The 13,875-nt window shown below is 45.5% G+C and overlaps 1 protein-coding gene across 7 annotated transcripts in view; it reads left to right on the forward strand.

Moving 5' to 3' along the window:
- MCF2L2 (MCF.2 cell line derived transforming sequence-like 2) overlaps positions 1–13,875 on the forward strand; it is a 2,345,299-nt gene that overhangs the window by 1,777,701 nt on the left and 553,723 nt on the right. For all 7 annotated transcript variants that reach the window (XM_085635348.1, XM_085635350.1, XM_085635347.1 and 4 more), the window contains exon 21: positions 6,483–6,608. In XM_085635348.1, the coding sequence (XP_085491474.1) occupies positions 6,483–6,608 (126 nt within the window). The remainder of the gene's footprint in view (positions 1–6,482; positions 6,609–13,875) is intronic.

The following is a 13,875-nucleotide window of genomic DNA, read 5'->3' on the forward strand; positions in this document are numbered from 1 at the left end:
TTTTTCTGTTTTATTGGGACTCGGTTCTACAGAGTCACAAGATGGCTGCCAACACTTCCTGGTTTGGACTGTTGACAGCCAATTAGAATAAAGCTCGTGGTCGGGAGGGTCCATGGATCCACTGCGCCTCTAGATATCGATATTTTTATTTTTTAAATTTCTCAGCAACTACTGAACGGATTTACACCATTTTTAAAAAGGTCGCTTTCTGAGCCAAGCAGTACCTTTTTGCCAAAATTGGTGTAATTCCGTTCAGCAGTTCGGGCTGCAGCCTTGGCTTTAATTTCCTATGCAAATTAACATGGAGAAAACACTTTTTGGGACCCCCCTTTTCTCTCAGCCCCCACTTGACAAATCACCCCAAACTGTCAGGATAGGAGCTGACCTGGATGAAACATTTGTTTGGAGAATTTTGCGAAGAATCGTCCAACGGTGCCAAAGTTATTGGCAAAACAAAAAACGCATTTCCTATGGTTCTAACTATAACAACCTACTGGCAAGCGCCAGTAGGTAATATATATATATATATATATATATATATATATATATATATATATCCAAGCTCTACAGTACCCAACGTACAAGGAGCACTCGAACGGCAACATGCTCATGAAGAGCCTTTATGGTATACAATCCGCCGGCAGAACGATCACTTTAAGCAGTTCAATATAGATGCCAGACGCGTTTCAAAGTGTCCCCACTTCTCTTCAGAGGCTTTGGCAATTGCAGGCGCATAGGACACGGCCCTCATCATTTAAATGCTCCGATGCATGCCCTGGATGGGACGCTCTGCTGCGACTAGCAGAGCATTATGGGCCTTGTAGTGTACTTTATCTCCAGATGGGGCGCGCAATGTTGCTGCTGTGAAACTACACTGGCTGCCGATACACAGACGTTCTCAATTTAAGGCCCTGTGTACGGTATTCAAAGCACTGAAAGGCATTGGCCCAGAGTTTCTGAGGAATTGCTTCAAGCGGTATGTGCCAGGGAAAGCACTTTGCTCTGCGGAGAGCAATCTAGTGGTTGTGCCCTGGACAAAAAAGGCCAGCTGGGGAGGAAAGATGTTTTCCTATGGTGCGGCCACCGCGTGGAATTGCCTGCCAGCGCATATTAGGAAAGCGGATGAACTTCTCTCTTTCAGGAGGGGGCTGAAGACCTGGTTATTTAGGGACTAGGCCCTCGTTCTCTAGGGATACTCAGTATTCTAGCGCCAGGACACCCTCGGGTATAAGTGCCCTTTATAAGCTCCTAATAGTAATAATAATAATAACATTCATAGCCCCCAGATGGGCCTCGGTGTGCCGGTGGATATGCTAAATCCGTTGCTGCCCCACGGAGTCGGCCTGCTCGATAACAGACCGCGTGGCCCCCTAATCCTGGGGTGGTGCTCCTTTGCGGCAGGGTGTGCCGCGTATTTATCCAAGCTCCAAAGTACCCAACGTACAAGGAGCACTCGAAAGGCAACATGCTCATGAAGAGCCTTTATGGTATACAATCTGCCAGCAGAACGACAACTTTAACCCCTTCAGTGCCACGCCCTTTCCCCCTCCTGTGCCGGGCGTTGCATTAGTGGGTGGGGTTCATGACGAGATAGTCTCGTCATGGGCACAGCGCAACCGTGCTCCATGACGAGACTATCTCGTCATGGGCACAGAAGAGGTTAAGCAGTTCAATTTACCATGGATGCCTGACGCGTTTCGAAGTGTCCCCACTTCTCTTCAGAGGCTTTGGCAATTGAAGGCACATAGGACACGGCCCTCATCATTTAAATGCTCCAATGCATGCCCTGGATAGGACGCTCTGCTGCGACTAGCAGAGTATTATGGGCCTTGTAGTGTCCTTTGTCTCCAGATGGAGCACGCAATGTTGCTGCTGTGACATTCATAGCCCCCAGATGGGCCTTGGTGTGCCAGTGGATATGCTAAATCCGTTGCCACCCCACGGAGTCGGCCGGCTCGATAACAGACAGCGTGGCCCCCAAAGCCTGGGGTGGTGCTCCTTCGCGGCAGGGTGTGCCGCGTATTTATCCAAGCTCCAAAGTACCCAACGTGCAAGGAGCACTCGAACGGCAACATGCTCATGAAGAGCCTTTATGGTATACAATCCGCCGGCAGAACGATAACTTTAAGCAGTTCAATTCACCATGGATGCCTGACGCGTTTCGAAGTGTCCCCACTTCTCTTCAGAGGCTTTGGCAATTGAAGGCGCATAGGACACGGCCCTCATCATTTAAATGCTCCAATGCATGCCCTGGATGGGACGCTCTGCTGCGACTAGTACTTTGGAACTTGGATAAATACGCGGCACACCCTGCTGCGAAGGAGCACCACCCCAGGATTTGGGGGCCACGCGGTCTGTTATCGAGCAGGCAGACTTTGTGGGGCAGCAACGGATTTAGCATATCCACCGGCACACCGAGGCCCATCTGGGGGCTATGAATGTCACAGCAGCAACACTGCGCGCTCCATCTGGAGACAAAGGACACTACAAGGCCCATAATGCTCTGCTAGTCGCAGCAGAGCGTCCCATCCAGGGCATGCATCGGAGTATTTAAATGATGAGGGCTGTGTCCTATGCGCCTTCAATTGCCAAAGCCCTGTTCCCTCTAATTAAATCTTTTGGAGTCAGCCTGGTGAATTATGCTGACGACACGCAGCTGGCCTTTTCCTTAGAAGGGGATGACGCATTGTCTATGGATTTATTCCAGCAATGTATGCAGCAGACCACGGACTGGCTAAGAAGGAACTCTTTACAGTTCAATAGTGGAAAAACGGAGGTAGACTTCTGCTCGCCATCCAGGATACCTAAACATCTTCCCTCCGAGTTCAGACTTACCCCAGAGGAAGAACCTCTGATTCCGGTCAGCAAGGTACGCAATCTCGGGGTGATTATTGATGATGACCTCAGATGGTATCCCAGGCTAATAAGACTGCTAACGTTTGCTTTGCCCTTCTACGTCTGCTACGCAGCATTCTACCCTTACTTCCTAGGGAGTCGCGAGCTACGGTGGTACGCAGTACGGTGCTAAGCAGGCTGGACTATTGCAATTCCCAACATTTGGGGGCCCCGCAGTATATCTTCCAGGGATTGCAAAGGATCCAGTCAGCAGCAGCCAAATTAGTTCTTGATAGGCGACGCAGCTCCTCGGCTACTGGAGCACTGAGGGACCTACATTGGCTACCTGTCAAGGAAAGGGTCTCCTTTAAGTCCCTGTGTCTGGTTTTCAGAGCAATGCATTGACTGGGTCCAGTCCCCCTACAGGCAACGTTTGCTCGTCATCAACCTATCAGGCAGCTCCGTTCATCCACAGCTGGTCTATTGGTAGTCCCGAGATTTAAGCGCTCCAGGGTGGGCGGAAGGGCTTTCAGCATAGTGGTTTCTGGCATGTGGAATAAACTCCCTCAGAATCTGAGGCAATGCAATTCCCTGCTCAAATTTCGCAAGGGGCTTAAAACCTGGCTGTATCCCAAAGTCTAAACCTGCGCCCTTCCCTTGATTCTCCCACTGTCCCCTGGTATGTTTCTCCAGTCTAAAGCGCCAGGATGCCCGTAGGGCGACAGTTGCGCTATATAAGTTTCACATCAATCAATCAAGAGAAGTGGGGACACTTCGAAACGCGTCAGGCATCCATGGTGAATTGAACTGCTTAAAGTTATCGTTCAGCCGGCGGATTGTACACCATAAAGGCTCTTCATGAGCATGTTGCCGTTCGAGTGCTCCTTGTACGTTGGGAACTTTGGAGCTTGGATAGAGATATATATATATATATATATATATATATATATATATATATATATATATATATATATATATAATCAAGCTCCCAGGAGGAGCGAAACGCGTCATGGAGGACACTGGTCCGAGCTGATTCTTTTGCTAAATAAACTGCACTGCTTCACCCACTAATCCTGTGTGGGAGTCCGTGATTTCTTCTTCAGGAGTTGGGGGGTCCGTGCCTGTGTTTTCCGCCTTCGACAATTTGGCGGCCAGGACGCTTTCAGTATATATATATATATATATTCACTGAAAAAACCATAGGTTTCACACATGTTATAGTTAGCGGAAATTTTACTGATAAAAAACCAATGAAATTCCCCCGTTATAGTTAGTGCAGGAAACTATAACTCACGCGACCGCAATCCTCTGCTGATGCTAATACTGTATTTAGACACTTATTTGCCCATGTCTTCTTCCATAAATTTTTAGCTATACATATATTACAAATATTTTTTTTTCATAAAGACACATATGTCATCAGCAGAAGATTGCGGTCGCGTGAGTTATAGTTTCCTGCACTAACTATAACGGGGGAATTTCATTGGTTTTTTATCAGTAAAATTTCCGCTAACTATAACATGTGTGAAACCTATGGTTTTTTCAGTGAATTTGCAAGGTTTTTTAAATGCTAATTCCTAACTATAACGTGTGTGAAACCTATGGTTTTTTCAGTGAATTTGTACGTTTTTTTAAATGCTAAGTTACTTTACGCCATTCGTGGCGTGCGCGCCCACTTAACGCAGTTCGTTCCGTGCACGCACGGTGCGCTTCGCGCACCGTGCGCGCACAGTGAGCACGCGGTGCGCTTCGCGCACCGCGCGCCCACTTTACGCAGTTAGTGCCGTGCACGCACGGTGGGCACGCGGTGCGCTACGCGCACCGCGTGCCCACGTTACGCTAGATGGGCCATGTACGCACGATGCGCTTCGCGCACCGTGCGCACATGGAGGACATATGATGCGCTTCGTTGTGAAAGGTTATATTTTATTTTTTTTTAAATTAGTTAATCCATGCACAATTGGTGCCCTTCGGGCACCATTTGCACACGGGGTGGGGAGGGTGTGGATAATTTTTTTTTTTCAATAAATTTTTACCGTACGCGTACGGTAAGCGTAATCGGCAAAATTAGCGAAAAAATTAAAATTCCGTTTTTGGCCTTGGGGGATCTTTGAGGACTCCCTCAACATGGCTAGGTGCTTTGGAGCTGGCTAAACAGCTCCTTTACATATTTTTGTCCTTTGTTTTTTAATCCACACTCTGAGTGCGAGAGAGAAAATGGCGGCCGCCGCTTCCTGGTTTTGACCGATTCGAATGTTTACTAAGATCTAACAGCCAGTCAGAATCGCGCTCGCGCACGCCACCGTACGCGTACGGTAAGCGCACCGTAAGCTGGCTCAGATATATATATTGATTTAAAGGCTATTTTCTCAGAATCTACTGAACAGATTTACACCAAACCTACAAAAGGCACTTCCTTGACCTGAGGACTACCTCTCTGCCAAATTTCTAGTAATTCTGTTCAGCCGTTCGGGCTGTAGCTGTGTCTAAAGGTCCTATGGAAAAATGCATGGGAAAAACGCGTTTTGGGACCCCCCTTTTATCTCAGCCCCCGCTTGACGAATCCCCCCGAGACTTTCAGGGTAGGAACGGAGCGTAGCGCCCCACCTATTTTGAAAAATTCACGAGGATTCAAAGTTATTCAAAATAGAATGTTGCGGATTTCCTATGGAAACGTGGTCCTAACTATAACTACCTACTGGCGACCGCCAGTAGGTAATATATATAGATAGATAGATAGATAGATAGATAGATAGATAGATAGATAGATAGATAGATAGATAGATAGATGTGCTCTGGGATCCATGTACGCAGCGCACAATTATTCAAGCATTTATGAAAAATTATCAGTAAAGATCCCGTCATGTAGAACTGGAAGTTACACAACAGGGATCAACTCACTAGCCACTAATTGTCCCAGGACTTAGAGAACAGCTCTATACTGAAGTTACCTTCTTGGAAGGTCAGTGGAAGAGGTAATTGCAACATCATGTAAACTCTTAGCAGTCTTTATTGTGTTACTGAGAGTGTCATATTAGTGTTCAGTTGCCCCTAGCAGTGTGCAGGACAATGATGCATCTAAAGGGGTATGATTTGTCCTGGGAATCTTCCAACCCAACAGTGCTCCCATATCTTCACAGAGACAGAGAGCTGTTGATGTCTGAAGACTAATTCAAATTTTTAGAAGTGGTTAAAAGAAATGTTCCAGGACCACTTACAGGGAGTAAATCTTGGAAAGATCTTGTGAACAATTGTTTCTTTAAATTATTTTGCCAGATATGTAGCGACATCTTTCAGAGGATTTGCTTTTATGTTTTGAGGAACCCTAAAGGAGTAGGTTACTTACTTGTAACTGTAGCTCTTCAGAATTGGCATTTGTTTTTATATAGTGTAGATTTGTTTCGCCTTTTGTTGGCTCTAATGGCTGTAAAGAATTAGCCCTAATGACTTGATGCACGTATTTAGCAACAAAAAAAGTATTACTATTAAAATGTCCTCATGTACTCTCAGTCAAGTGACAAAAAAAGCATGTGAATCTATAATAGATTTAGTGTTGACTATTATCTGTTAGTAATACTGAAAGCGCAAATGCCTCTACTGTTGATTGTAGTTCGTGACTAAGGTTAATATGTGCCTTGCTTTAACAGGAAATGTTGAAATGCTGCAAAAATTCTGAAGGCACTGCTGAGCTAGAGGAAGCTTTGGCAACGGTACTGGATATAATTAAATCAGTTAACGACTCTATGCACCAAATAGCAATCACTGGATACGAGGTAAAAATGCACACAATTAATACCTAACTAGCAATGAATTTATATGTAAAATAAAATTGGGAAAATTCTCTACCTTTGGCTTGTTGGCACCAAAATGTATCCATACAAAAACGTTTGTATAAATAATTTCTTCAGAAAAGTCCACCCAAGGGTTATGAAAGAAGAAAATGTATAATCTACTGTAATTTTCAGATCAGAAGTGGCTGCTGTTTCAAGTTGGATGACATCTTGTATCTTTGAAATAATAACCACAAGCATTGGAAATGCAATAGGTCTTGCAGTTGTTAAAGTTAGAGCTATTGGCATTATAAATGGCAATGTCTTTAACCTATGTGTTATGGAGTGTATGTATGTGGTGTGAAGTGGAATTGAGTGGGTTGGATTGGATTAGTTAGTTATGTAATTGTGTGTTGTGGAGTGGATTTGTGTAGTGCAATTATGTGGATAGTAATTATGTGGTATTGAGTGTAATGGAATTATGTGGAGTGAGATTGTGTGTTATGGAGTGTTATTATGTGGAATTGTATTTTGTGTTGCAGAGTGGTACGTAGTGGAGTTTAATTATGTGGTGTGCTGTTGAAGTTTGTGGCATGATGTGGTTATAAACAAATTCTGTGACAAGCCACACATTAGAAGCAGCACCTAAGGGGCAGGTCTGTTAGGAGGCATTGCCAATAAGTCTCGGTATTTATTTATTTAGTGAATTTATAGAGCGCATGGCTGCCCGAGGGCTTCCCAGAGTTAAGGAGAATTCTACCAGTGAAGAGCTGAGCCACCGCATAGTTAGTGGGGAAATAGCCAAGTTTTCAGATTTTTTCTGAAAGATGTTTCGTTTGACGCAGCTCGGATTTCCAGTGGGAGAGCATTCCACAGCTTAGGTATCAGATGGGCGAAAGATCTTCTGCCCCATCTAGCCCTTTTAATTCTGGTTGTCTTGAGGAGCTGTTGCTGGGAGGATCTGAGAACTATTGGTTTTGCTAAAGGCGATGTCTTGTAGACATGTTATGGTAGGATCCTATGCAACTATCACTCGGTAGAGAAGCCAAAGGAGTGGCTGTGCATGTGGTTTGCAAGCTTTTATGTCCTACTGACAGACACAGTGAGAAACTCATCCTGCCTTCAGCATCAACTTTATAGATCTCAATTGTGTGCCTTCACAAACCCCTACCTGCGACCTGAACCTAGGCAGCTGGAGGCAACTCAGTTCAAAGCATGAGCTATACAAGAGTCATGTGTTGCATGACGCATGAGAGATGCACTGAGCGATGAACGAATGAAGTGCTGTAATGGCAATAAAGCCCGTTTTCCATCTGCTTTGGGCGAATTCAAAATACCCAGAACAAATTATGATCCAGCACATACGCATTGCACGAAGAATTTAGCTGAATGAAAAAGTTCTTTTAGAGGCAAAACAAAGTGTAAACATGGCCGCGCCAGTAAAGTGGCAAGATATGAGAATGGTATTTTTTTCAAAACGGGTTCTGTATGAAATCCCAGTCATCAGCAGATTCTGGCAATTAGGGATGGGACTGCTTGACTGATCGAATCTTTTATTTGGGCCCATGACTTTCCCTGCGCTGTTAAACTGTCTCTTAAAATATTGCTGAAGGCGCTCATTAGAGTCCTTTGCAAGCCTCGACTTAGATGGTAATTACAGGGCTTATGGGGCAGAGTGAACAGGCCCACTTCGCAATAGAAATAGTTATTTGAGCTTAAATTGACTTTTACTGCTTGTTTCCGTTTAGATGTTTTATAACAGAGTATTAGGCAGTTTTCTCGAGTTATTCTCTACATATCTGTGATACAGGTTAAACCCTGTTAAGCCTGCATGGCTCACTTCAAAACAGAGATGTTAATTAAAGCAAGTTTACATTTACAGTTAAACATGATAATTCATCACAGTAGTAAACTACAAAAAACAATATACTGTCAGGTTAAGCAAGATGAAGTGAAACTAGAATGTAAGCACGGATTGCATCACTAACATGGAATACCTTTAGAGCGGAGACATAAAACGAAAACAAGTTACTTACCTGTAACTGTAGTTCTCCAGTATTGGACCTTTCATAGATTCACATGCCTGAATCATTCCCCATTGTCGAGACGGGAGTCTCCGGTACATAAAAAAGCATTGCTTAGTAGTATAGCAAACTGAAAAAAGGCCTAGACCCATTTTCCTTTGCAACCCATAACCTTTGTTATGTAAAAAAGGACTAAACTTGTCCCTGAACCAATCAGAGCCTCTCACCCTCTAGAATACTCCTGAGAGAACCTTCTGCCCCTCAGATTTTCGTGCACTTGTGCAATAACACTCTTTGTGCTAAATCCGAGGTGAGCCTCTCAGGGGAGGAGGGTGGGTTGCATGTGAATCTATGAAAGGTCCAATACTGGAGAACTACAGTTATAGGTAAGTAACTTGTTTTCTTACTCCAGTATTGGAGCTTTCATAGATTCACATGCCTGAATCAGAATAGCGAGCAGTAAATAAATGCACATTTTTTGTTACCCAGAACCTGAAACAAGGGAACATATATAGCGTGATAAAGATGGTATCTGTAAAACCAAATTCCACATATCCAAAATCCCTTGCAAATGGCATCCAATACAATAAACAACAATAAAATGTGCAAAATTAGACAATAAAGGAAGGAGGGATGGTAGAGAAGGCTCACCGTTACTGGATAAGGTTCCTCAGCACAGCTTCTCCCACCGCCACATCACTCCCTGTGGCCGCATCCAAGCAGTAATGCCTGGTGAATGTGTGCGTACTCGTCCAGGTCGCCACCCTGCAGATATCCTGGATCGGTACTCCTGCAAACAGAGCAGTAGAGGTGGAGACTGCTCTTGTCGAATGTGCACGGACTCGTGCATTCAGAGGTCGACCTGCTGCCTGATGACAATACTCTATGGCACTGGAAATCCATCTGGCAATACCCCTTTTTGACAAAGGGAAACCCTTTCTGGGTGCGCTAAAGGCAACAAAAAGTTGTGAAGACTTGCGGAAAAGCTTAGTTTTCGGCAAATAGAACTTCAAACAACGCTGGACATCCAGCGAGTGGAGAGCTCTTTCCGCCGCTGTTGATGGTTGTGGAAAAAATCGTTTGAGAATTAATGGTATGTTCAGATGAAAGTCAGTTGGAACTTTTGAAAAAAATCTTGGATTAGTCCTGAGTATTATTCTGTCCTCTTTAAATTGCAAGAAAGGCTCCTGGACGGTGAGAGCCTGAATCTCTCCCACTCTCCTGGCTGAAGTGAGCGCAATGAGAAGCGCAACTTTCCACGATAGAAATTTCAGCTCTGCCCTGTGAATTGGCTCAAAGGGCTGTTTCATTAACTGGGAAAGAACAACGTTCAATTGCCAGAGAGCTGGTGGAAGTTTTATTGGAGGGAAAACTCAGAACAGTCCTTTCATAAGTTAATTGATGACTATCAGACCACAGAGACGGACCAGAGGCAGTTCTTCTGAAGCGTGAAATGGCAGCCAGGTGTACCTTTATAGATGCATAAGCTAAACCTGACTTAGCCAAAAGCAAGATGTATGGAATAATCTCGTGAGCTTGTGAAAGCAACGGATGAATGTTAGACCTCTTGCACCATAAACAGAACCTCTTCCAGTTCATCCGGTATGTTTTGTTTGTACTATCCGCTCTGGCTCTGGATAGAATCCCCCTGCACTCTGTAGGGATGTTCAGATGTTGAAATTCGCAGTATTCAGGAGCCAGGCTGCTAAATGCAGAGATTTCGGATCCGGATGAAGAACTTCCCCCTGGCACATCGTCAGAAGAGACGGTATCGACTGCAGGCAAATCGGGCGCTCCTCTGACAGTAGGAGAAGCTCCACAAACCAATGCTGTCTGGGCCACCACGGAGCTACCAGGATTATTCTGCATGGTTCTTTCTTGATCTTCATAAGAACCTGCGGCAGGAGGGGAATTGGAGGAAAGGCGTAGGCAAAGATGCCTGACCATGCCATCAAAAACGCATTCCCCAAGATCCCCGTTGGGGAAGCCAGCTTGCGAAGAACTGGCATTTCTTGTTCTCCCTTGTCGCGAAGAGGTCTACTGTCGGAGTTCCCCAGTTTTGGAAGATGTTGCTCAAAACCTCGTTGTCGATCTCCCATTCGTGGCAGACAGACTTTAATCTGCTTAGAGTATCCGCCTTGGTGTTCTGGTCCCCTGGAAGATGTTCCGCTGTAATGGATACTTTGTGTCGTAGAGCCCATTCCCATATCAACTGGGCTTCTCGAGACAGGGAGAGTGATCTTGTTCCTCCTTGTTTGTTCAAATAGTGCATTGCTGTTGTGTTGTCTGTTCTTACCAACACTGCTGCACATTGAATCCTTGGCAGGAACGCCAACAATGCTTGGTGGACAGCTCTGAGCTCCAAGAGATTGATATGCAATTGCTGTTCTTTTAATTTCCAGCGACCGCTGACCTGCAGATCCTGATGGAATGCTCCCCAGCCTTCCAAGGATGCATCTGTCGTAACCACTATAGGAGCTGGTTGAGTCAGGAAAGAAAGACCCTGCAAGATGTTTTGATTCCGGGTCCACCATGTTGCCGCGTGGATCATGATCGGCGTCACTTTCAGTATATCTTCGAAGGATCCTGTTGCTTAATGCCACTGAAGATCCAGCTGCTCTTCTAACAGACGCATTCGTATTTTGCAGAAAGGTACGAGTTGAATGCAAGATGACATAGTTCCCAGCAATGACTTGTACTTGCGTACTGAAAGAGACCTTCTTTTTATAAACGCCTGGGATAGAGATATTATTCCCTGCTGTTTTTACTCGGAGGGGAACGCTCTGTTTACCTCCGTATCCAGAATTGCTCCCAAGAAAGTGATATTTCTTGACGGTTGCAGAGTTGACTTCTCCTCGTTTAGAGTGAGGCCTAATCTGGCAAATAGTTCTACACAAGACCCTGTTGACAACTGGGCTGACGATGCAGATGGAGCCTGGACTAGCCAGTCGTCGAGGTAAGGAAACACTTGGTGTGTGTTTCTGTCTCCTTAGAACCGCTGGAGCCAGGCATTTTGTAAAAATCCTCGGGGCTGATGTCAGACCAAAAGGAAGCACCTTGAATTGGTAATCATCCTCGGCCACCACGAACCGAAGGTACTGCCTGTGTGAAGGATAGATTGGGATATGAAAATACACATCTCGTAAGTCCAGTTTGGTCATATAATCCCCTGGGTTTAATAGCAGCAGAATATCCTGGAAGGAGATCATTCTGAAGGTTTGATCCTTGAGGTAAGTATTTAGGGATCTGAGATCCAAAATGGGGCGCCATTGAAGAACGTTTTTGTTGATCAGTAAAAAACGGGAATAAAATCCCCTTCCTCTCTGGGAATTCGGTACCGGTTCTATTGCTCCCTTTCGGAGCATTGTCCAAATTTCTTGACGCATCTGATGTAAATACTTGACCAATTGATATCTTGGTGGTGTACAAGGGGGGATTTCCAGAAACTCTAGAGTATGACCGAATTGTATTATGTTGAGGACCCATTGGTCCGTCGTTATTTGCTGCCAATTTTGAAGATGATAGGAAATTCTTCCACCCAGGGGAATATGCGACATATGAGGAATAGGTGTCACCAGACTGTCATTGCCTCCGGGTGGTGTCTTTCCCTTGGCGACCTCCTCGACCTCTAGGAGTAGATTTTGTGAAACCTCCTGTTTTGTCTCTGTGAATATTGTTGACGATATGGCTGAGATGATATGGAGTAGGAAGAATACCGGCCTTGTTGATAACCCCCTCTATAAGAGGTTTGGCCTCTACCTCTTGAGCCACGAAAAGGAACTTTTCTATATTGTAATGTTCCCAGGGATTTCGCTGTCTCCGTATCCTTCTTGATACTCTGTAAGGCCTCATCAACATGCTTCCCAAACAGATCTTCTCCATTGAACGGAAGATCCAAGATCTTATTCTGGACTTCAGGCCTAAAAGATGTTGCTCTCAACCATCCTTGTCTGCGTAAAACAGCCGCTCCTCCCAAAGATTTGAAGGCTGTGGTTGCAATGTCCATTGCGCAATCTATGACTTTGCAATGTCCATTGCGCAATCTATGACTTCAGCCGAAGTCCTTTCACCTTCTTGGAGGATCTTCCTGGCTTCCTGTCTGTCAGCCTCAGGTATGCTGTCTATGTATGGTGATAGGTCGCACCACATTTGCCTATCATACCTGCCCAGGATGGCTAGGGCATTTGCCGCCTTGACCAGAAGGGCAGACATGGACAAAAACCTCTTACCTGCATTATCCAAGCGCCTACCCTCTCTGTCCGGTGGTGCTGACGGATTCCTTGATTTTTGTTGCGCCGCTTGAGTTATAACGGAGTCCGGTTTGGGGTGACCTAATAAACAAGCCGGAGCATCCGAAGGCGCTTTGTATTTTTTTCCAGTCTAGCAAGCACTGGAGTAACCGTTGCCGGCATCTCCATACCTTTGAGACCTTCCTCCCATAAATGACTCACAATTGGAAGAGATCTAACCGTCTTGCGAAACGGCTCTTTGAAATCATATAAAAAGCATTCTGCTTTATCCGATGACATATTGAGCGCAAATCTCTGCGCGGCTCTCTCCATCAGATTATGGAACCCTCCAATGTCCTCCGGAGGGGAATCCACAGGCCTCAGTGAAGGAGATGAAGGGGACGGAATCAGATAATCATCCCATTCCTTACTAGGTTCTGTTATCTCCCCCTCCTCCTGCTCCTCATCGTCAGATGTGTCTAGAACCGGTTGCGGCAATGGTGATATTGGCACAGGAACCGGTACCTCTTGTCTTCGCACCGGTGTACACGGAACAGAGTGCGACGAACCCACTGGAATCCTTTGGGTAGAATGAGGCAAAGGATGCCTCCTCTTATAGTCGTCCAACATGAACTGCAAATCCGCCACTAGAGAAGCTGGAACACTCACCATCTGTTCCTGATCATGTTGTCGGGGACGGTCCTGATAACCCCCATACTCATCCTGCCAGTCATCTTCCTGACATTTAACGTGTAACTGAGAGGGGCTACTTGCATAACCAAAAGGACCCTCATTATCATCCTCCTGCGAGTTCTCCTCCTCCTCCAACAAGTGGGATGGAACCAGAGGCGTTATCTTACTAGGAGACTCAATGTCCGGGGTAATCCTTCTTTCCCTGGCAAAATCCCGTTTTTCTGGGGGTTTTTCCCTCGTCGACGAGATTGCCATAGTAACCGCCGACGACACCGTCGTCGCCGATGCCGCCGTCGACGCTGTAACCATCGTTGCCGACGATGC

The sequence above is a fragment of the Triturus cristatus genome, chromosome 11 (assembly GCF_964204655.1).
Source record: "Triturus cristatus chromosome 11, aTriCri1.1, whole genome shotgun sequence".
Lineage (NCBI taxonomy): Eukaryota > Metazoa > Chordata > Amphibia > Caudata > Salamandridae > Triturus > Triturus cristatus.